We start from the raw sequence: 22,022 nt of genomic DNA, 5'->3' as shown, positions 1-22,022 counted from the left end.
ATGACTTGAGTGCCCTTGATAATGGGAGCTATGTCTAGGAAGATGGCAGCAGAGGAGAGGGATCCCTGGATACGGTGAGAGAGACATGCTCCCTCTATCTATTTATCTTTTAGGACAATATGGGAGCTTGAACCCTGACATTGGGGTGAGAGCCATTAATCACTTATTGGAACCCCATAAGCATTTGTGTTTCCTTCTGTAACTGAAACTGTCTTCCATAGTTTAACGTTTGCAAAGTGTAAATGTAGATGTGGTAAGCAACCTGTTTTTTTGTTTTTACTCCATTTTCTTTCTGTTTTTAACAAACGTTCTGATTAAGAAATCTGCTATTGTGTGCAGTGAAGGTTCTCCTAATCTTTCCTCAAGGAGCAAAGGCACGCTGTAAACTCAAAAGAGACATATAGGACAAGAAAGAGGTTCTGAATCCTAAACCTCTCCTAACTGTCACCTTGATCAATAAAGCAAGGACAGATATCTTAACTTCCTGCAAAGTGTGTTACAAAAGGTGGTGATGAGCAAATGCCTGGGGAGATACCAGAGGACTAAGGAAGAGATGACTGTTGGTGGGAGGGTTAGGTAAAAGATAGCTAAAGGAACAGTGTGTAATGTAGACAAATTCAGGAACTAGCCCTATAGCTCAGATTCATAATCTAAATCTGACAAGACACAAGACCTCATCAACCTCACACTGTTTCCTTCAAAGAGGAAAATGGTGTGTATGAGAGAGACAACTAAGTGCATCAAAAATGAGCACACTAATGCCTGAAGAAGCAGAGGGTAATCCTTGGATAGCATAGAAGTCAGTAGATGAGTAGTCAGCACAGCTCAGAGCAGTACTGAGTCTGTTTATGTCACGAGTGGGTGTTTCAATCCCCTCATTGAGCCAAGGATCAAGGGGAATTGTAAAGGTTGCTTACAGCAGCTTTTCATTATTATTCTCCTCTGTTCCCCCTGAAGCAGCACCATGCAGAAGCTCAGTGCAGCTCAAGATTCAGCCCAGTTCCTTTTTTTTCATTAGGGCCTTCTAATAATATTTTAAGGTAGTACAGAATTATCAGTCAGAAACTTCAATTGTATTGTATGGTCTCAGGAAAAATAAAATAACACCACTCTAAATTTAAATTAAAAACAAAATACTCATAATTTACAGAGACACGAATTTCTACTTGTATAGTCAAGAGCATTTTAAATACAGTCTATTGTTTCTTTTGTAAGCCATCTTACCAAAGCAGTCCTGTGATTTCTTCTTGTTGTTGTTCTTGTTTTTTAAGTATCTAAAGATATATTAGGCAGGACCGAATGGTTTATTTTCCAAATGTTTATTCATTCCTTTTCTTTTCGAAGGAACTAGTTTCTCATAGATACTTGTACTGCTTTAGAAACTTTGCATCTAAAACTATTTATGGTTCCCTGTCAGCAGCTGAACATAATTATGCCATACTTTGTGCAGCAAAATTGAAGTTTTTCTTTTTCAATTCACCCTCCAGTAAAACCATTGTTGTTAGCATAAAAACATTGCTGCTGAATTATTCAGTAAAATGTAATATAAAGCTTTCTGTTATTTCTTCACATTTTTACTGGACTGTATTCTGTTTATATACTATGTTACTACTATCAATTGGTAACCCAAATTACTTTCGCAGTTGTGAGATATTGTGCCATATTGTGTGCTGTCATAAACCAAGAAACATTAACATGCCATTGTTCCCATTGAAAACAACACGGCTACATGTTTTCAATAGAATTGACTTGTAATAATATTGGAATTATCTTGGGATAAAAGGAAGTGAGATGTATTTTATTATGGTTACTGTATTTAGACTAATGCTATAATTCTGTCAACACATAATAGTAAATTGGATGTTTGCATGTGATATACCTGTTTAAATTCAGGTGGAAAAGGCCGTGGTAAAGAAGTGGCATTCAGCAATTCTGAAAAGGAGGTACAGTGGGGAGATTATATATAAAGTTGCCGTACATACTGGTGTTCATGGGATAGAGCTGGTTTTCAATATCATGTTCTGGTGTCCCAGGAACTTCTTTTTGGTACATCTGAAAATTCCCTTTTTTTTGCATGTAATTTAATCAAAATATACAGATTTTTAAGTACAAAATGTTAGTTCCAACATACTGTTACCCTCATGTAAAATGTACACCCATCTCACTCTCATCACACAGCTAATGTGTTTTATACCAACTATTGTTCAAGGCCAAAGCTGCTTGTAAGTTTTCAGGCAACGATGTTACAATACATGTGTGAGGAGTCAATGACTCATTCTAATCACTCCAAACTTTGCAGCTCTCAGAATCAGACCCCAGAGCCGGAGTCTTACTTTGTGTTGACCCTTCTCAGTAATGTGTTGTATTGAAACCCATATTCAAACTTGGTAGTTTTCAGTGAGTGGGATCCTACAGGGGTTCCCCCAATGGGACCCTGCAGGCAGAGGTGCTGGAACAATTTTTATAGGGGAGGTGCTGAGATCCATTGAACCAAACTGTAAACTCTGTATATAATGGAAACTATGTCAAGCCAAAGGGTGTGCCAGCACCCCAGCACCTTTAGTTCCAGCACCTATGCCCACTGGCATGGGCAGCGGGTATTGCAGGCTGGGGTAGGCTGTGTATTCCCAAACAGCCTAGTGTGACCCTGCCCCCACTCCACCCCCAGGCCAGGCCAGGACCCATCCTGCGGTTCCCAGAGTGCTCTGCCTTGGTTGGCTGGCCTGGGCTGGCTAGCGAGCCTCACACAGGGAGTCAGGGCAGCTGGTCCTGTGGGGTCGGCCGTCGCACCTGGCTGCCAGGAGCACTGGAGCCAGGACTGCTGCTGCACAGTGCACTGGGGCTGGCCTCACCACCCAGAGTACCGGGGCCGGGAGCACTGCTGCCCAGCACATCAGGACTGGCCGCACTGTCCAGAGCTTTGGGCGGGGGCCTTGCCACCTGGCGCTGGGGCCGGGGGCCACAGGGAAGGTTCTCTGGGTTCCTGTGGAGGAGGGAGGGGAAGAAGGGGAGTGGCCAGGGGCTAACTTCCTCCAACGGCTGAGTCACTGGCCATCCATGCCCACAGAGATTGATTCTTGGCCCTACGCTATTAAACATCTTTATCAAATACTGTAGCGGGATGCTTACCCCACTCTTGCCCTGAAGGGCTGAAAACAGCCCTGGGAGAGGGCTGGGGCAGGGAAAGCAGCTACTAGGCTGATTGGGGAAGCAGCCACATCTGGGCCATGCCCCAATCAGGCCTCAGCTGGGAGCCAGAAACTCAACAATCTCTCTCTGCATTCAGAGAGAGAATGGCCTGGCTGCAGGGAGGTTAACCAGGTATCTGGAGTGGATCAGGGCTGGGGAAAGGCCAAGAGAGCTGGGGAGTTCTGGCCTAGGAAAGCCCCAGGCCTATTAGGTACTGGGTTGCAGGGGGCAGCCCACAGGTAGCCAGAGGCAGCAGGTCCAAACGCCTTTGCATGTGATGAGTGGCTTATACTGCAGTCTGCCCCAGTGAATGGAGGCTAGATGGAGACTGGGCAGTAGCCAAGACTGAGGCAAAGTGGGGATAGTGGGTGGGGCTTCCCCTGTGAGGGGGAGACCCAGAACTGTAGGGATACTACTAGAGGTCAGCACCCAGGTAAAGGAACACCCTGGTCTGGGAGGGACACGGAGGCCAAGCGGCAGTAGGACACTGGCCTGCAGAGGGTGCTCCAACGGCTGGAGAGCTAATTCCCGGAGACGACCAGCAGGAGACACCACAGGAGTGAGTCCACATCCTTACAAAGACCTTTAAGAAACATAAAATCATCGCTGATAAAGTTTGCAGACAACACAAAAATTCGGGGAGTGGTAAATAATGAAGAGGACAGGTCCTAGATGTAGAGTGATCTGGATTGCTTTGTAAGCTGGGCACAAGCAAACAACATGTATTTTGACATTGCTGAATGTTAATGTGTAAATCTAGAAACAACTAATGTAGGTTTGAGGGTCATGGTGGATAATCAGCTGAACATAAAGCTCCCAGTATGGCATTGTAGCCAAAAGAGTGAATGCAATCCTGAGATGCATAAACAGTGGAATTTCGAGTAGGAGTTAGGTTATTTTACCTCTATGTTTGGCAATGGTGTGACTGCTGCTAGAATACTGTGTACAGTTCTGTGCCCATAATTCAAGAAGAATGGGATATTGATACATTGAAGATGGTTTGGAAAAGGGCCATGAGAATGATTGAAAGATGAAAAAACATGCCTTACAGTGATAAGTTCAAGTAGCTCTGTCTTTTTAGCTTAACAAAGAGAAAGTTAAGGGTGATTTGATCACAATTTGTAAGTACAAAGTTTGTAAGGGAACAACAATTCTAAAATGGGCTCTTGAGTCTAGCAGATAAATATATAATATGATTCAATGGCTGGAAGCTGAAGCTAGACAAATTCAGACTGGAAATAGGATGGATATTTTTACCAGTGGAAATAATTAAGCATTGGAACAATTTACGAGGGATCATGCTGCATTTTCTGTCCTGATAATTTTTAAATCAAGATTGGATATTTTTCTAAAAGCTTTGCTGTAGGGATTATTTTCGGGAAGCTCTATTACCCTGTGTTATACAGAAGGTCAGACTAGATGATCACAGTGGTGTCTTTTGGTCTTGGAATCCATGAATTCTGTCCATGTTCTTAAAGTGCACACACACTGTCATTTCTAAGTTTGGGTCCATCTCGAAAGGAAAAATTTAGCATAACTTGATTTTGTGAAAATTTATGAGGGGTGACAATTCCTAACAGGACTTACTGCTGTAATGTTATATCACAGTTGAGGTTGCCTTTTAATATTTTAGGTTTGTAAACATCAATAAAGAAATAATTTAAATAGAGTAAAGCATCTCAGAAATTTCAAATCTACACATTAGCTATAGTGTACAGACATCTGTAAATATTAGGCCATTGTGTTACACATGGCTGTTCTGGGTTTATCTATGATTTAGTAGCAGAAGTCTGAAATGTGGGCATTCCTGCCTAATTGCTCTCAGACTTTCCAAACTATTGTACCCCTTTCATGACTCTTGCGTACCCCCCAAGTTTCACCTCACTTAAAAACTATTTACATGCAAAATCAGACATAAAAATACAAAAGTGTCACGGTACCGTATTACTGAATAATTGCTTAAGTTCTCACTTTTACCATATGATTATAAAGTAAATCAAATAGAATATAAATATTGTACTTACATGTCAATGTATAGTAGATAGAGCAGTATTAACAAGTCATATGAAATTTTAGTTTATTCTGACTTTGCCAGTGCTTTTTATATAGCCTGTTGTAAAACTAGGCAAATATATAGATGAGTTGATGTACCCCCTGGAAGACCTCTGCATACCCACAAGAGTACATGTAACCCTGGTTGAGAACTACTGTTCTAGACTAGTTAAAAGCGTGACAGCTCTTTATAAACTCCAAACGTATTTGTTTCCAGCAATTACTTGTCGCAGACAAGATGGAGGACTGGCTGACATCAGTGAGTGCCTTAAATATGCCGGCCCTTTACCAACGTTAACACAGGCCTGCCAGATTCCTTGCCAAGATGACTGTCAGTTCACAATCTGGTCAAAGTTTTCTTCCTGCAATGGGGACTGTGGAGCAGTCAGGACGAGAAAGCGCTCTCTTGTTGGTAAGAGTCAAAGGAATACTGAAACATTGTTTATTATTAACTACTATTTATTTTATTTTAAACTTTTATACAGTGCCTGTCAGTCTGAAGGATACCCAAATGCATACATCATTGACAAGCAGGCAGCTCTGGGGTCCAGGGCAACAACCAGGCAGATAATTGGTGTGCACTACACAATACTGCAGGGTCTGAGGGGGAAAAATATCAGTAAAGAGCATTACAGAAAACTCTAGGTCATAAGAAAAGTAACATGGAATTACCGATGAAATCATGGTCTCTTCTATAAGATCGATACACAATAAACTCCATAGTAGACCATTTATCTTTTTGAAGGGCTGAGTCAACACTATCTGAGGTTCCACAGAGTTGAAATATTTAAAGCAATGTGTTAACCTACTGGGGCCTGTAAGTCAATGGCAGTTCTTCCATGAACTTTTGTTCAGCCCCTAAATCATCCCCTCCAGCCAAAATGGGCATAATCATTGAATTATTGACCATTTTCCAAAAGGTAATTCTACAGCTTGTCTCCAAATGCCTCAATTGTCACAGATAATGTCTGCTGTCATTATTGTTTACTATTTTCACTGCATTAGTGCCTGAAGGTTGTCAAGGGAGTTGATGCCCCATTGTGCTATGCACAGAACAAACATAAAGTAAATCAGAGTCCTTGGGGGTTACTAGCCCAGTAAAAACTGGAGTTTTTATGGTTATTACAGATGGTTGCAAAATGTTTTTCATGAACATTTTTACAAACACTTTTTCCTGCTTTTTGTTGAAATTTCTTTGTGGCTAAAAATTTGCACAAACATTATAACTAATCAGTCAAAACAGCTCAGTTAGGTAGGTGAGGAGTACTCTGTTCATTGTCAGGTGGGGAAACTAAAGAGAAAAGGTTAAATGACTGATTTAGTTCCCTGGATGGAGTCAGTGTCAGTGCGAGAATCTTAATACACACAGTCATGTTTAATCCATTACATCAAACTTTCTGTTATGTTATCAAGTATTCCCCTTTTGTGACTGGAAGCCACATTCTCTGCCTCATAGTGGCGTTAGCTAAGCTGGGACTCTCTAACCCAGAAGAGAGGGTGCTCAATAGCAACGTAGGCACCAGCACCTCCCATTGAGATAGGAACCATCCAAAATCAGAAGGCCTACAGCCATGGGTGTCATGGGTCCCAAAGGGCCACACTTGGGTGGCTGTAGGAGGGACTGCGAATAACTCTCCATCTTCAGGAAGACAGGCAGGGACCATCTTATACTTCTGGCGAACAGTTTACATCAGTGTTACTTCCACAAAGAAAATGGCTAGAAATTTACCTTAAAGCCAGAAACAAGAAAAACGGAACTGGCAACCAGCCTTGGCATTGACAGGTCCCTGTGGATCTCCTTATGCCAAGTTCATCTACTCAAACTTGGTGCTGGGGGGATGGTTTGGCCCTTGGTGAATCAATTCTTCTACACTGCAAACTTATCCAACCCAATCTGCACAGTTGAGAATAAAGGCCCTAATCATTCATGGGGAAAAGATGTGGAAAAAGAGGGATTAACTCACACATTTTCAGTATGAAGCCGCTGAATGAGAAATCCCCTTACTACAGTACATTGTCTCTGTACTACACTAAAACAGTATTAAGTGTAATTGCTGTGTGCTATAATGTCCTGCCTAGTGCTTTCATTTTCTGTTAGTAACATGTTTGAAATTCAAGGAAAATAGTACAATGTATTCATTTATATTATCATCTAATTGACAGATAATTACTTTACAACATGGATTTTGCCAAGGCTCTTTAGTTTCTAAAAATGGGACAACCAAATGAAATATGAGAGCAAATAACAAAAAATTAAACAAAAACAAACTTTACAGAGGAGATTAAAAAATGCAAATTGGAGAAAATGAGTGCTAAATAGTTGGGGAAAATAAATTAGTTGTTAGGAGAGATTTGAAAAAAACGCAGCAATGTTCTAGAATTAATAAAAAGAAGGAGCTTATTCCATCAGAGGGCAAGAAAAGTGATTCTTAACTAATGGTGCAATAACATGATTGATAAAATTTGAGGATTTTGATAATTTGAAATAGTGTAACAGAAGCAGACAGTAGCTTTTCTCCCTTGATACCAAAAGAATTTTTTAAAAAACCCAGAAAAACCACCTTGCACATGTTGTGCATGGAATGAGTATGACATAATAACTATTAAATTGCACAACACTGAATTTTCAAACTCAGATGTTTCAAGCTAAGTATTTAAAATTATAAATTTAAATAGATGGCTTCATTTTCAAAGATGGTAAGAACAGCAAGAACTGTAGATGCATAGCACCTTTGAAAATAAGGCCACTTTCTTAAGTGATTAAGTATGGATTTGGGTGCCTAACTCTAGGCACCTCTGAATCTGAACATTTTGGCCTTAAGTTATGTGCTTCTTGGAGAAATTTTTGCACAGTTATAGATCATTAAATAAAATTGCCTGCTTTTGTGTACAGTGATGGAAAGTGCTTTCTAAACAATTATTTTCTCCCTGCAGGAAAAAGTAAGAGGAGGGACAAGTGCAAAAATTCCCAGTTGTATCCTCTGCTCGAGACTCAGTTTTGTCCTTGTGACAAGTACAATGCTCAGCCTGTGGGGAACTGGTCAGACTGCATTTTACCAGAGGGCAAAGTGGAAGTATTACTCGGAATGAAAGTACAAGGAGATATCAAGGAATGTGGGCAAGGCTATCGTTACCAGGCCATGGCATGCTATGATCAGAATAGTCGGCTTGTGGAAACAGCGCGATGCAACAGTCACGGTATTTAGAGACAGCTTTTCTTTCTTCTTTCGTCATTTATTTATTTGTTGTTTTCTTTAAATGTAACTCTTGAGACTCTGTTGGTCACAGGTACAGACAGAATTAGGAAACGAATATTTATTGGTTGGACAAAGTACAGGAAACTGCTGCGGAACATGGAACATTGCCCCAGAGGTATCTCCTAACCAAACTTACGTTGAGTAACACTCAGTTACCTGAGAACTTGTTCTGACTCATAAAGTAACTAAGATTCCAGGATTAGTGACTGTTATAATACAGTAAAACCTCAGAGTTGCAAAGACCTCGGGAATGGAGATAACTGAACAAAATGTTATGGTGGTTCTTTCCAAAGTTTACAACCGCACATTGAATTAATACAGCTTTGAAATTTTACTGTGCAGAAGAAAAATACTGCTTTTAACCATCTTAATTTAATTGAAACAAGCACAGAAACAGTTTCCTTACTTTGTCAAATCTTTTTTTAAACTTTCCCTTTATATTTTAGTAATTTATATTTAACACAGTACTGTACTGTATTTGCTTTTTCTTTTTTGGTCTCTGCTGCTGCCTGATTGTGTACTTTCAGTTCCAAATGAGATGTGCAGTTGACCAGTCAGTTTGTAATTCTGGTGTTCATAACTCTGAGGTTCTACGGTGTAATGTTTACAAGAAAAATTATGCTGAGTTACCAGATATCATTTGGGCTTTATCTGATATAGTCAAGTGTATCTTAAAAGTTTGCCAATTTCATTTTATGCACAACCGCAAATTTAATTTGCATTGAGGAATGTTTACAAAGGGCCAAATCCTCAGCAAATAAGACTTGGTGCAAAAGTGCTCTGCAAAGAATGGAATTCTTTCCCCTGATCATAGACCCTTAAAATAGTAGTAATCTCCTGAAGAGCCAAATCCTTTACCCACTTTCCTTCACAGGGAGTTTATCAGGTGGCTATGCTCAACTGTGCACACCATACACTGCTCCTTTCGCAACACATCTCATTGTGACAGACAGGGCATTATGGGGCACAGACTTCCTGTGTCCTGCTTGCTTTGCACACTGCCCACTTGAATGTGTGGCGAGGGCAGGATTTGTTCCAAAATTGTTGCTGGCCTAATGTCTGTACATATGTAGTGTTATGGCCAGATTCTGAGCTGGTGTAAATCAGACTGCATGACTTCAGTGGAGCAGTGTTGATTTACATTGGCTAAAGAGTACTTTGTTCTACATTTAAGTGTGGGATTATATACATTCTAGTATATAAATCCTATAGATTGAATGTAGGTATAGCATTTCTTTTGAATGTCAACATTGGTTGAGCTTATGCTGTGTATTCTAGTTTGTACAGTAGAACTGGGCTATCAAAAATATCATAGATTTAATTACTGAAAGATACTTAAAGTAGCTAATCAACAAAATTAAATGAATGAAAGAGATTATAATTATTTGTATACCTTCCTGTGTCAAACTTCACCCATGATAAATTATAAACTCCTGGCTATGTCAGGCAGAAAGGTGGCAAATGGAGATGCTTGAGCCTGGTGGGTTCTGACTGCTTTTAATTCTCTTTGAATTAACAAAGAGTTGAGAGCACTTGGCACTTTGCTGGAAGCACTCAGCTTCTCTTCACATTAGGCCAATTATCTGAATGTTTCTGTCTGTTTACTTAGGAGGGAGAGAAGTAGCATTTAATTGACCATGAAGCCATCTTTAGAAAATTATAAAATTGAGACTTAACCTCAGTGCAATTCTTCCATTTTCTACTCAGCTACTGATGCGTTAGGTCACGTTTTTAATTTGTTGTGGCCGTTATGCATAGCAAGTCACTAGTTGATTATTTATTTTCAACATCATCTGTGACCCTGCAAAAGATTTTCACAGATCTATGTGTTTATTTCTGATCTGTTAATTAAAGCTGAGAGAGCTTGAAAAACCCAACCTAAGAAGTAGGTATTCTTAAAACATAAAAAACCTCTGAGCCTTTAGAGACCTTATTCAGTGTAAAGTATAAAACAATAAAAGATCTTGAGTCCAGGAGAAGCCAGAGGGGTCTCATGCCAATCATCGTTGAATTGAAGGATGGATACTGTCAAGTTGTCTATAAACTGTTAGAAAAGAAAATTTGCACAGGATGCAGGAGTTATTCTATAATCTGTAGATGCAATGAATGCTTGGAAACATGATTGATATAACTGGCAAAGAAAGGGACAGAATAGGATGGTATTCAGCTGTCTCTAGTGTAGGGAAAGGTCCCAACCCTGCACTTGCAGAAATCAGGGCTTGCTGCCCTGGTACAAATGGGGAAACTAGCTCAGAATTTTATGCACTAGCAGGTGCTTGAAGTGAGGCTCTTCGATTAATCTTGGTACAGACTAGGAATAAATTTGTTCTTCACTATATTTGGGTGAAGTAGGGGCAGGATTTGACTTAAATTGGCCCACCACTGACTCCCCTCCATACACCACCCACACTCCTTTGCCCATATGCCTGGGGGGAAAAAGAGCATGTGTCAACGCGCCCTGCCTCTGTTGCTCATATTTTCTCTTCTTCCGCTGCTTCACAGTGTGGTGAAAGACCAGGGCCCAAAATATTCTTATTAGGAAATCCTCATCTTGAATTTTTAGAAATTGACTAGTTTCAGACATTTCCATTTTCTAGTAGTGCAGCATTTCAGTAGCATGGGCAGAGGTTTGGGGTTCTTTTTTTTTTTTCAATGTTTGCACTTGTTTCCTTGTTCTTTTAAAGGGCTTTTTGGTAGTGGATTGCAAATCAAGCCCAAGAGGCACGATACCAAATGAACTGAGATCATCTTCTCTTTTGCCCCTACTGCCCCTTCTCTTTGTGCACTCACTGCTTACTAGCCTCTTGAAGATTCCTTTCTGGTCCCTACCTACTTCATCCCCATTTGGGCAATAGCTATTCACTGGGACTTGTCCATGTTCTGGGGAGTAAAAACAAATCCTTCATTTCCTCACTCTCCCCTGGTTGGGCTGCAGATTCTCTGATGGATTCTATGAATCAAGATCTTTTTCCAGGTCCATCCCTACCCACATTCTTCATAGCCAGGCTACAGCTTCTCCCTAGGACTCCTCCATGGTCTGAATGAGAGAAGATTACACTCCCACTGTGTTAGTCCATAAAGTTCTCTTCAGTGGGAAGTGTTCACCTCCTTGTATTCCTCAATGAGTGTGTGGCGCTCTGGAGTAGGCTGGGAGGGTGCAGTTCAGGGGAAGGAAGTCTCAGAAGGCTCACAGGGAGTGGAGACATCTCTCCTTCTTCCCCACCTTAAGCCTGCCACCCACTGCTCCCTGGGAACTATGAAAATGTTCCAGAGAGAAAATATCTGATCACACCCTTCCTGTTTCCGTTACCCCAGTTCGTGCCCTAACAGAAGGGGCCCTTTGCTACTGCATGCTGACATTACCTCCTAACAACATGCAAAGGCCATCTAGGGACTTAGGTGGGGAAACCCGTCTAACACCACCTTGTTCCCAGATCCTGTTACTTCTCTGCTCCTCTTGTCCCCTCATTTAGAATCAACGGTAGCTCTCTGCTGCCTCTGGGGAGGAGCATGTGTGTGATCCCCTCCACCCCCGACCAGTGTTCCATAGTGATCATGCTAGTGCAGGAGTCAGGAAGTGAAAATGACTCTCAATGAAATAATGTAACTGACTATTCCTATCAAAAGCACAGAGTAATATACTGAGGTTCAAATATTTTTCTCTGGCTTCTTTTAGTTATGATAATTGTAGGGGATTACTTGTAAGTATAGTTGGCTAAAAATGTGATCCAGAAATGTGATATTTCAAGTTGAAAATGTCTCTTTAACATATAAAACATCTTAGTAAGTCTTTTGGCAACTGTGACAAAGTAGGAAATATCTGTATTTTTTTTTATAAATATGATGATTTTGCTTATGTTCGATTTCTTTCTATGGAATTAGACCAAAATGGGTTGTTAGAGGAAAATCAAGCAGGAAAAGTAAAACAATGCCAAAAAAAGAAGCATCCCGACAAACACACAAACATAACAGCCAGGTTTATAGCAGTGAAGAGGCAACTTCCGGCCTCAACACAGCTGCTTTGCCAATGCTGAGAAGAGAAGAGAACAATAAGACATCAGAGAACCCCCAACCCCATAGTCTAGAAAAGGGTGAGGATTGAGTGAGTGGCCAGACGCTGCACAAAGAGTGTCTGTGGAAGCTGCAAAGCTGGTCAGGGATCACACGCAAACTATACTGTCCTGCTCACAGCATGCTCTCTGTTTCTCCCATCTAGAGATGGGGGTTAAGTTGGCTGAGGGGAACTAATAAAACTTGCAGTGAAAGATTTTATTATTTTTACCCCTTGCTCTGTGTCTTTTGTACCTCTGGAGGGATGAATGGTTTTGAAGGGTACGTCTACACTACAGGATAATTTCGAATTAACTTAAACTGGTTTTATTAAACAGATATTATAAAGTTGATTGCACGCGTCCACACTAGGCACATTAATTCGGCGGTGTGCGTCCATGGTCCGAGGCTAGCATCGATTTCCGGAGCATTGCACTGTGGGTAGCTATCACTATAACTATCCAGCCAATAACTTCGATTTGCAGCCACACTAACCCTAAATCGATATGTTAATATCGATTTTAGTGTTACTCCTCTCGTTGGGGAGGAGTACAGAAATCGATTTTAAGAGCCCTTTAAATCGATTTAAAGTGCATTGTAGTGTGGACAGGTACAGCGTTAAATCGATTTAACGCTGTTAAAATCGGTTTAACAGCGTAGTGTGGACCAGCCTGAAGATGCTGCTTTTGAGTCACTATAATCAGCTTGCTGGTCACAGGTCCCCAGAGTGAAAGGGCTTACAGCAGCCAAATGCGGTTGAACCTGACATTCTCATACAGTAGAGAAACAAGGAGGGCTGCGATCCAGAGATCCAGTCTGAGAATGGTTGGACAACATGGCTCCTCCCAGAATGAGGTTCAGTAAGCCAGGCCTGGGTACAGGGTGCACTCAAGAGGGACTTAAAAGGAGTCTGAGATGCAGTTCATCCCATAACCTTGACAGCAACAATTTGTGATCTCAAGCTTGGCCTTCATATTCTCATCTTTCAGTCAAAATAAAGTAAGCTGTGAAGTGTCTGTGTGGTACCATTAGATTCATGCTCAGAGGATTTAATCATTGTGTTGTAGACTTCAATTTTGAGCTGACATTGCTGAGCACTCATTGTTTTTCATTTAAGAAGCTAGATCTACATTGGTAGCACAGGAACAGCAACAGCATCACTTGGATAAAAATATCTCAAGGTCTATCCATATCATGTTACAAATTCATTGTAAATTAATGCAGGGAGATGGAACAGCTAATAGGAATATGTGGCCTACTTATCAGCTTTCATGGTTGGGCCAAGTACCTTCAAATCTTTTACATGGTTGTTTTATTAATTTGATTTTAGTCCCCTTACGTTTTGTTAATTACATTTAATAAAAATAATTTGCACTTATAAATAATGCTTTTCATCCAAGACTCTGAAAGTATTTTGCAAACTTTAAGAGTGACAGAACTCACTTTGAGGTAAAAGTTGCTCTCCAAGTTATGCGTGTACCGTTTTCTGATTCTCTCTGGTTTCTTGAATAAAGGTGGCTCCTCATCAACCCAGCTGCCATCTTATTATGGTGAAAAAAATATATAATATATTTTTTTAAACAGTTCAGTGCTTAAGAAAGGTTCCAGTTTGATAGTCCTAAAGACACCTCTGTGCTTTGAATTATGACGTGTTATTTAATGCTAAGTACTCTGAAAAACCAGGTCCTAGGTATCTCACATTGGGCACCCAAAAGTAGTGCATACTTTTGGCCTTAATTTCACTGTGCCTCTATTCCCCATTTATAAAATGTGGTAATACCTGTACATCTCATAGGGGTGTTCTTGAAAATGAATTCATTACTGTTGTGAAGCACTCAAATACTATAGTGATGTGTGTCATAGAAAATCCTGTGAACAAATTAATAATCTAGAGCAGCCTTTGAATAATATTGAACAGGCATCCTAACTTTTGAGAGTTGACTTGACAACCTTAAAAATGTTCTTTTAACATAGTTTAGCAGGTTGTTTCCTAAGTTAAAACCAAAATAAAGCGTCCTGAATAAACAGAAGTTCCATAATGCAGCATAATTTTGACACCCACATGGGTCTTCAGTAGGATTGGATCCTTTAGGATCCACTATAGAGACTTCTTACACTTGAGCTAATGGAGTTCACTGATAGCAGTAGTAAGTTGTCAACCTCTATGTGACCAGCACTAGAGAGGAATGGGACATTTTGCTGAAGCTGGGCAAAACATTTTCAGAAAATAAACTATGCAGTTTTGGTTGATATGAAACTATTTGTGAATTTGTGTCAAGTTTGCCAAATAGTTTCACCAAACTGAACAAATCAAAATGTTTTGGAAATGTGGACTCTGAGGTATTCTGCTGTAGGTCACTCTATGTCTCTCTTGTTGAAGCTGTTCCATTGTGTTTATGCATTGGGATAGAGATAGAATGAGACTGACTCTATAGCCCAGTGGCTAGGCCACTCACCTGAAAGGTGGGAAATCCATATTTAAATCACTTCTCCTCATCACACAGATGGGGAAATTAAATCAGAGTCTCCCACATCCTGGGTGAATTCCCTAACCACTGAGCTAAAAGTTATAAGGAAGGTCACCTCCTCCCCCCCCGCCCCCCGCTCAAGCTATTTTGTAAATCTAGTCCTCCCTTGTTTTTGTCAAAAAGCCCACAATTCAATTGAAAATTTTGGAAACACAATTTTTTTTGACTTTTTCATTTTCCTGGAAATCTCAAAACAATTTCATTTTTGGTTTGATCCTAAATGAATTATGCTTTTTTTCAATTTCAGAATAACCAGGTAAGTGAAAAATCCATTATTCCCCCAGCTCTACAGTTTTCCGGTGGGTTTTACAGCTCTTTGCTGACAGCAGAGGAATGGTGAGTGCCAGGAATCTTGAGTTCCGTTCCAGGCTTTGGAGGAGAGTGTGCTCCAGTTGGCACATTGTTCCACAATTTCCTCCCAAAATGTTAACCCTTCTGCCCTCTCTCCACTAATCTGTCCTTGTCCCACGCCTCTTTTTCCCCATCCCTGGCTCCTCAGCTCAGTTCCATTCTCCACACCAGTCCCAGTATGTTTGCCCAGCAAGCCCTAGTCTCACGCCTCTGGACTTCCAGGTTCCTGTATACTTGAACCAGTCAGTCCCAGTTCAGTCCTACATCTGGCAATTCCATCATCTGTCTCTCTCTCCCTGTCTTGGCCTCTCCCAACCCCCTACCTGCCCACATTTCCCTTTCCCCTGGCTCCTTCTTCCAATTTCCCTCCCTGGTCACCTCAACTGATTTCTTTATCTCCCCATCCCCCAGTTCTTTGTCCTAGTCTCTTAGCCCAGCCAGTGCCAGTTCTCCCTCTGGCCCCTAGCTCCTCTGTCTCCCTCTCACATCATTCCCCTCACACCACTGCTTTTCAGGTCCAATTCAGAATTTTCTCAAGAGGCTAGGTTCCCCTGCCGAACACAATTTTCCATTTGGTACTGTCATTTTGAGTACACAGTGTTAGGATATAGATATTCAGGCCTGTCTGCAAAGGCCTATACTTTAAGACTTTAGGTGTATTCTTATCACTTAGCTAGTTATAGCGGTATAAAAGAAAGAATTAAAAATCACTGTCTGTGTAGTGGCCTTCTCTTACTGTGACAGTCTGAGGCCTGGTTCTTTAGCAGCCATAAACTGGGAAATGTATGGTCACGTCCTCACATTCCAAACTAGTCATATTAAAATAAGGCAATCTGGGAATGTTAGGAAGATGATTCGATCTATCACCTCCAGAGAAAGGGAAGAGCCTAGAAGATGTAAAAGGAAACTTAGTTTGATCACATCCTGTCTGGCAAGAACTCACTTATCAATAGACACAGCTGGAGAACCCTTATGTCTGTATAGATGTAGTTGTGAAATCCTTACTTCTGTATTGTTTTGTATGTTTATTTGCATGTTCTCTATCTGGTTCTGTGATTATTTATGTCTGCTGTATAATTAATTTTGCTAGGTGTAAACTAATTAAGGTGGTGGGATATAATTGGTTAGCTAATCATGTTACAATACATTAGGATTGGTTAGGTAAATTTTAGTAGAATGATTGGTTAAGGTATAGCTGAAAATATTACTATATAAATTAGGGGCAAACAGGAAGTAAGTTGGGATTCGAAAAATAAGGAAAAGGAACTTGAATTTAAGCTCGCTGGAAGTTCACCCCAATAAACATCGAATTGTTTGCACCTTCAGACTTCGGGTATTGTTGCTCTCTGTTCATGCGAGAAGGACCAGGGAAGAGTGCGAGTGAAGGAATAAGCTCTCTAACACAAAGGGTCTTGTGTCTTTGTATTATACACAGTAATTGATGGCAGAGATATTTGTTTTCATAATCGAATATACTGCTTTCTTTTGAAAATGTTCATTATGAAACAGTTACAGCCCATGGCATTGTTTCTTATTGCAATAAGTTTAATACCACATCAAAGCTTTATTAAACATTTTCATGGAATCACGGGAATTAAAAACTGGAAAAGACTTATCCTCAACCTGTTCTCAACTGGTTTGTCTTGCCTAGTTGCAATTATTCAAGATATTCATCCCTTGCAAAACATCCCTTAAGAAGCTGTTCTAGCTTATAGACTCATAGACTCTAGGACTGGAAGGGACCTCGAGAGGTCATCGAGTCCAGTCCCCTGCCCTCATGGCAGGACCAAATACTGTCTAGACCATCCCTAATAGTCATTTATCTAACCTACTCTTAAATATCTCCAGAGATGGAGATTCCACAACTTCCCTAGGCAATCTATTCCAGTGTTTAACTACCTTGACAGTTAGGAACTTTTTCCTAATGTCCAACCTAAATCTCCCTTGCTGCAGTTTAAGCCCATTGCTTCTTGTTCTATCAGTGGAGGCTAAGGTGAACAAGTTTTCTCCCTCCTCCTGATGACACCTTTTTAGATACCTGAAAACTGCTATCATGTCCCCTCTCAGTCTTCTCTTTTCCAAACTAAACAAACCCAGTTCCTTCAGCCTTCCTTCATAGGTCATGTTCTCAAGACCTTTAATCATTCTTGTTGCTCTTCTCTGGACCCTCTCCAATTTCTCCACATCTTTCTTGAAATGCGGTGCCCAGAACTGGACACAATACTCCAGTTGAGGCCTAACCAGCGCAGAGTAAAGCGGAAGAATGACTTCTCGTGTCTTGTTTACAACACACCTGTTAATGCATCCCAGAATCACGTTGGCTTTTTTTGCAACAGTATCACACTGTTGACTCATATTAAGTTTGTGGTCTACTATGACCCCTAGATCTCTTTCTGCCATACTCCTTCCTAGACAGTCTCTTCCCATTCTGTATGTGTGAAACTGATTGTTCCTTCCTAAGTGGAGCACTTTGCATTTATCTTTATTGAACTTTATCCTGTTTACCTCAGACCATTTCTCCAATTTGTCCAGATCATTTTGAATTTTGACCCTGTCCTCCAAAGCAGTTGCAATCCCTCCCAGTTTGGTATCGTCCGCAAACTTAATAAGCGTACTTTCTATGCCAACATCTAAATCGTTGATGAAGATATTGAACAGAGCCGGTCCCAAAACAGACCCCTGCGGAACCCCACTGGTTATACCTTTCCAGCAGGATTGGGAGCCATTAATAACTACTCTCTGAGTATGGTTATCCAGCCAGTTATGCACCCACCTTATAGTAGCCCCATCTAAATTGTACTTCCCTAGTTTATCTATAAGAATATCATGCGAGACCGTATCAAATGCCTTACTAAAGTCTAGGTATATCACATCCACCGCTTCTCCCTTATCCACAAGACTCGTTATCCTATCAAAGAACGCTATCAGATTAGTTTGACACGATTTGTTCTTTACAAATCCATGCTGGCTATTCCCTATCACCTTACCATCTTCCAAGTGTTTGCAGATGATTTCTTTAATTACCTGCTCCATTATCTTCCCTGGCACAGAAGTTAAACTAACTGGTCTGTAGTTTCCTGGGTTGTTTTTATTTCCCTTTTTATAGATGGGCACTATATTTGCCCCCTTCCAGTCTTCTGGAATCTCCCCCATCTCCCATGATTTCCCACTTAATAGATTTTACCATTGACCGAATGCTCTTGACATTCAGCATGTTTTTTTCTTTTCTCAATTTCATCCTGTTACTCTTACTACAGATTTGGAATCCCTCTTTTGTGTTCACAGCCTTGAAATACTTGTGGATCTTTATCATGTGCCTCAATTGTTAGCTGGCAAACCTGCATGTTTGCTTTCAGTTCTTTTTTTCTTTCTTCATAAATCAATGTCTCTTGGCTTTCATTAATCCGACTGCTCTTCTCTGAATTCTCTCTAGTGTGTTTACATCAGGGTTGGGCATAGCTGCAGGGGGACAGAAGAACAGGGGAGGGACCAGGGGCTAACCTCCTCGGACGGGAGCTCAGGGGCCGGGCAGAACAGTCCCGTGGGCTGGATGTGACCCCCGGACTGTAGTTTGCCCACCTCTGGTTTACATCCTTCTACTACGGAAAGGCCCCAAACTGTATGCTGAATCCTATGTGTGGTCAGGTCTCTCCAGCTTTATTTAAAAGCTGCATTATCATTATCTTAGTGATGTGATGCATTGACAGAAGCAGGAGAGAATCACGCTGGAGCTAACCCTGCATTACTTGTGCAACTAGAATTTCCAGTGACCTCACTGGGAGTTTCAGGTGTGCAAGAAATTAAGTATTTGCACTGTAGGCTTCCCTGGACGACTGCTACTACTACTACTATTTATCTTAAACTAGTGCCTTCGCGATCCCATTGTGTTAGGCACTGTACATACGCATAGGAAGAGACTGTTCTTTTTCCTAAGGACTTACATAATTTATTGTCTACTTTCAGCCTTACTTTTTTCCTCAGTGTGTACCACTAGCAAATACACTGCTATATTCCTGCACTTACAAGAGGATAAAATAAACTTTAGTAGGCCTGTTCCATCTCTAATTACTATATATGTTTGTCACTTCTATTGAATATCTGTGTTGAATTAGCATTTTATGTTGCAGTGTTTTGGTTTATTTTTCCCTAGGTGTTTTAGCTAGTGCTTTTGAGGTTGAATCTCATTTTATGTGTTGCCTATATTTCCGATTTCCCTTAAGTCCCATGATATAGTTCTCATGTCCTCTGTGGAATTGACAAAGCCTTGCAATTTAGTATCATCTGTGAATTTTAATGTGCTGTTTACTCCTTTTTCCAGAGCATGAATAAAGATGCTAAATGACACCAAATCTAAGTGAGCCCTGTGGCATCCCATTGGGCAGTACTCATCAGCTTAATATACACTGCATCTTCTCATGATTCTTTGTAGTTCTTCAACTTTTGTTCTATTTTGACCCATTTGTTCTATTTCAAACTGATTTGAGCTATTTTTTTTCCTGTACAGGTAGGTTTTTTTAGGTAGTGTATCAAATACTTTACTGAACTCTAAATATGGGACACATTTCACATTATCTTTATCCACTTATTTTGTAATTCAGTCAAAAAAGCTACCAGGTTTGTCTGGCATTATTTGCTTTTTATAAGCCCCATGTTTGCTTGTGATTCTGTTATCTCCTTTGCAATAATACAGTACTTCACTGACAATTAAATTATAATTTTTGGTTAAATTTCAGTAACAGAGGATATAGGTAGGACATCCAAATTCTGTGCTCAGTTCTGCATAGAATCTTATATTGTACCCTTCTTTATTTCACTAGAATATTCCAGTCTGTTTATCGTGTAAGGAACTTCTGAATGTTTTCTTGAGAAGAAAAAATGTATGGAAACTGATAAATCTAAGGGTGTTTTACATCTTGCTGTGCCAGGCAAAGTGAGATGTTTCTGAGAAGGGTTAGGTTGTGACACTGATGGCTTGTATGTCTTCTCACCTAGTGAGTCTCATCCTCTCCATCAGGCCAAGAAACAGGAGGGGACGAGGAGGCATGGAGTGAGTAAGTTAGGAAAAATTGGAAGTGTCCTCATGCCCTGAGCAGGAAGTAGTAAGCTACAGGGAGGACCAGGAGAACTATCCATTCTTTGTGAAGAGGAAGCCCCATTTAGCACTTCTTAGGGTGGGCAGGAGAGGTAGGACAGGTCTCTCCTTGGAGATGGGAGGAGGACTCAGGGAGCCAGGAGCAGGTAGGAAAGTGCAGCTTATATTTTGGGGAAGGGAGAAGAGGAGAGCAAAGAGAGTCTAATTGTCTGGATATACCACAAGAAGGAGAGGAGACTTGTTAAGGGTTTTAATCAGGCCCCAACTTTATTTTATCAATGTCTGGGACTACCCAGCAGATAAAGTGTACAGTGCAGGCAAATCCATGCTTATTCACATCAATTCTGCGGGGCTTCCACCAGCCCCCCTTTGTTTCCATCCAGGTCCCCCAGCCGACCCAGGGCTTGGACCTTACCATCAACCAGCTCGTAAAAGGCTTAAGGAGGGCTATGAGAACTGGGGGGGGGGTTCTCCCTGCTGTACCGGTCATCAGAGTCCTTGAACCCCCTCCCCCATTCTGTTTCTTTATCCGGTATCTCCTTTAAAGTCCTTTACCAGGCCATTTATCTGGTCACTGGCTGCCCTCCCTGTGGAGTACCTGCACTGAACATCCGCCCAATATTACAAAATAAGTTGTGACATGTGACCTATTCTGTTCACCAGAAAAGGTCCATCCTCACACCCCACCGAAGCCAATTCTGGTGGTTTGGGAAAAATTCCTTCCCAGCCCCCCTTTAAAAGGGGCAACTAGTGTAATGCCCACAGCAGGTCCAAATCCAGCCTGCCATTCACCTCCACTTCCTGGCTACTAGGGGAGGGAGGGTGGGTGCTGGCTTCCTCGCTGCTTTCACATAGAGACTTGCCCCACCCAGGTTTTGTGCCTTTGTGCACATTCCTGGGGGTGTGGGGGGTGTGAATCATTGCTGCAAAGTTGACCACTAAGCACCTCTTGCAGCAGTTTCTGACCTTCCTCTCTCCCCACCCACCCCAAACCACAAAGCAGAGCTGTCCTTTGGGTAAGCCCACACAAATTCTGCCGCACCTTTAGTTGTGGTGCAGTCGTTTTCTCAGTTCTCATCTCTTTATTAGAAGCCATTGACTGGACATACTTTAATCCAGGTGGCTCAGATTGAGGGGTCTAAGTTGACATGAAAAGAAGGACCAGGGAAGCATGGTGTTGAGTAAAGGCTTTGAGTAAGGGTAAATTTATGGGGTCGAGGTAGTAAGTTATGGTCACTCATGAAAGTGCTGTGTTCACAATGCTTACTGTAGATCAGTGTGTGTGTGTGTGTGTGTGTGTGTGTGTGTGTGTGTGTGTGTGTGTGTGTGTGTGTGTGTGTGTGTGTGTGTGTGTGTGTAGAGAGAGAGAAGAGAGATTTTTCCAATTCTCTCACTGTGGACTTAGACCCTCCATTTTCTAGTTCTCTGATCTCTACTTGGTTTCTATATTGGTTCCAGTAATTTACTGGGAAAGTAGGAAAATATAAAGCACAGTTGAACTGC

The 22,022-nt window shown here is 41.2% G+C and overlaps 1 protein-coding gene across 6 annotated transcripts in view; it reads left to right on the top strand.

The window, feature by feature from the left end:
- THSD7A (thrombospondin type 1 domain containing 7A) overlaps positions 1 to 22,022 on the top strand; it is a 586,917-nt gene that overhangs the window by 475,588 nt on the left and 89,307 nt on the right. For all 6 annotated transcript variants that reach the window (XM_030550674.1, XM_030550676.1, XM_030550675.1 and 3 more), the window contains 2 exons: positions 5,459 to 5,653; positions 8,176 to 8,439. In XM_030550674.1, coding sequence (XP_030406534.1) covers positions 5,459 to 5,653; positions 8,176 to 8,439 — 459 coding nt within the window. The remainder of the gene's footprint in view (positions 1 to 5,458; positions 5,654 to 8,175; positions 8,440 to 22,022) is intronic.

Source organism: Gopherus evgoodei, chromosome 2 (assembly GCF_007399415.2).
Source record: "Gopherus evgoodei ecotype Sinaloan lineage chromosome 2, rGopEvg1_v1.p, whole genome shotgun sequence".
In the NCBI taxonomy this organism is placed as follows: domain Eukaryota; kingdom Metazoa; phylum Chordata; order Testudines; family Testudinidae; genus Gopherus; species Gopherus evgoodei.
Note: the sequence above shows the minus strand (reverse complement) of the source record. Positions and strands in the feature narration are given on the sequence as shown.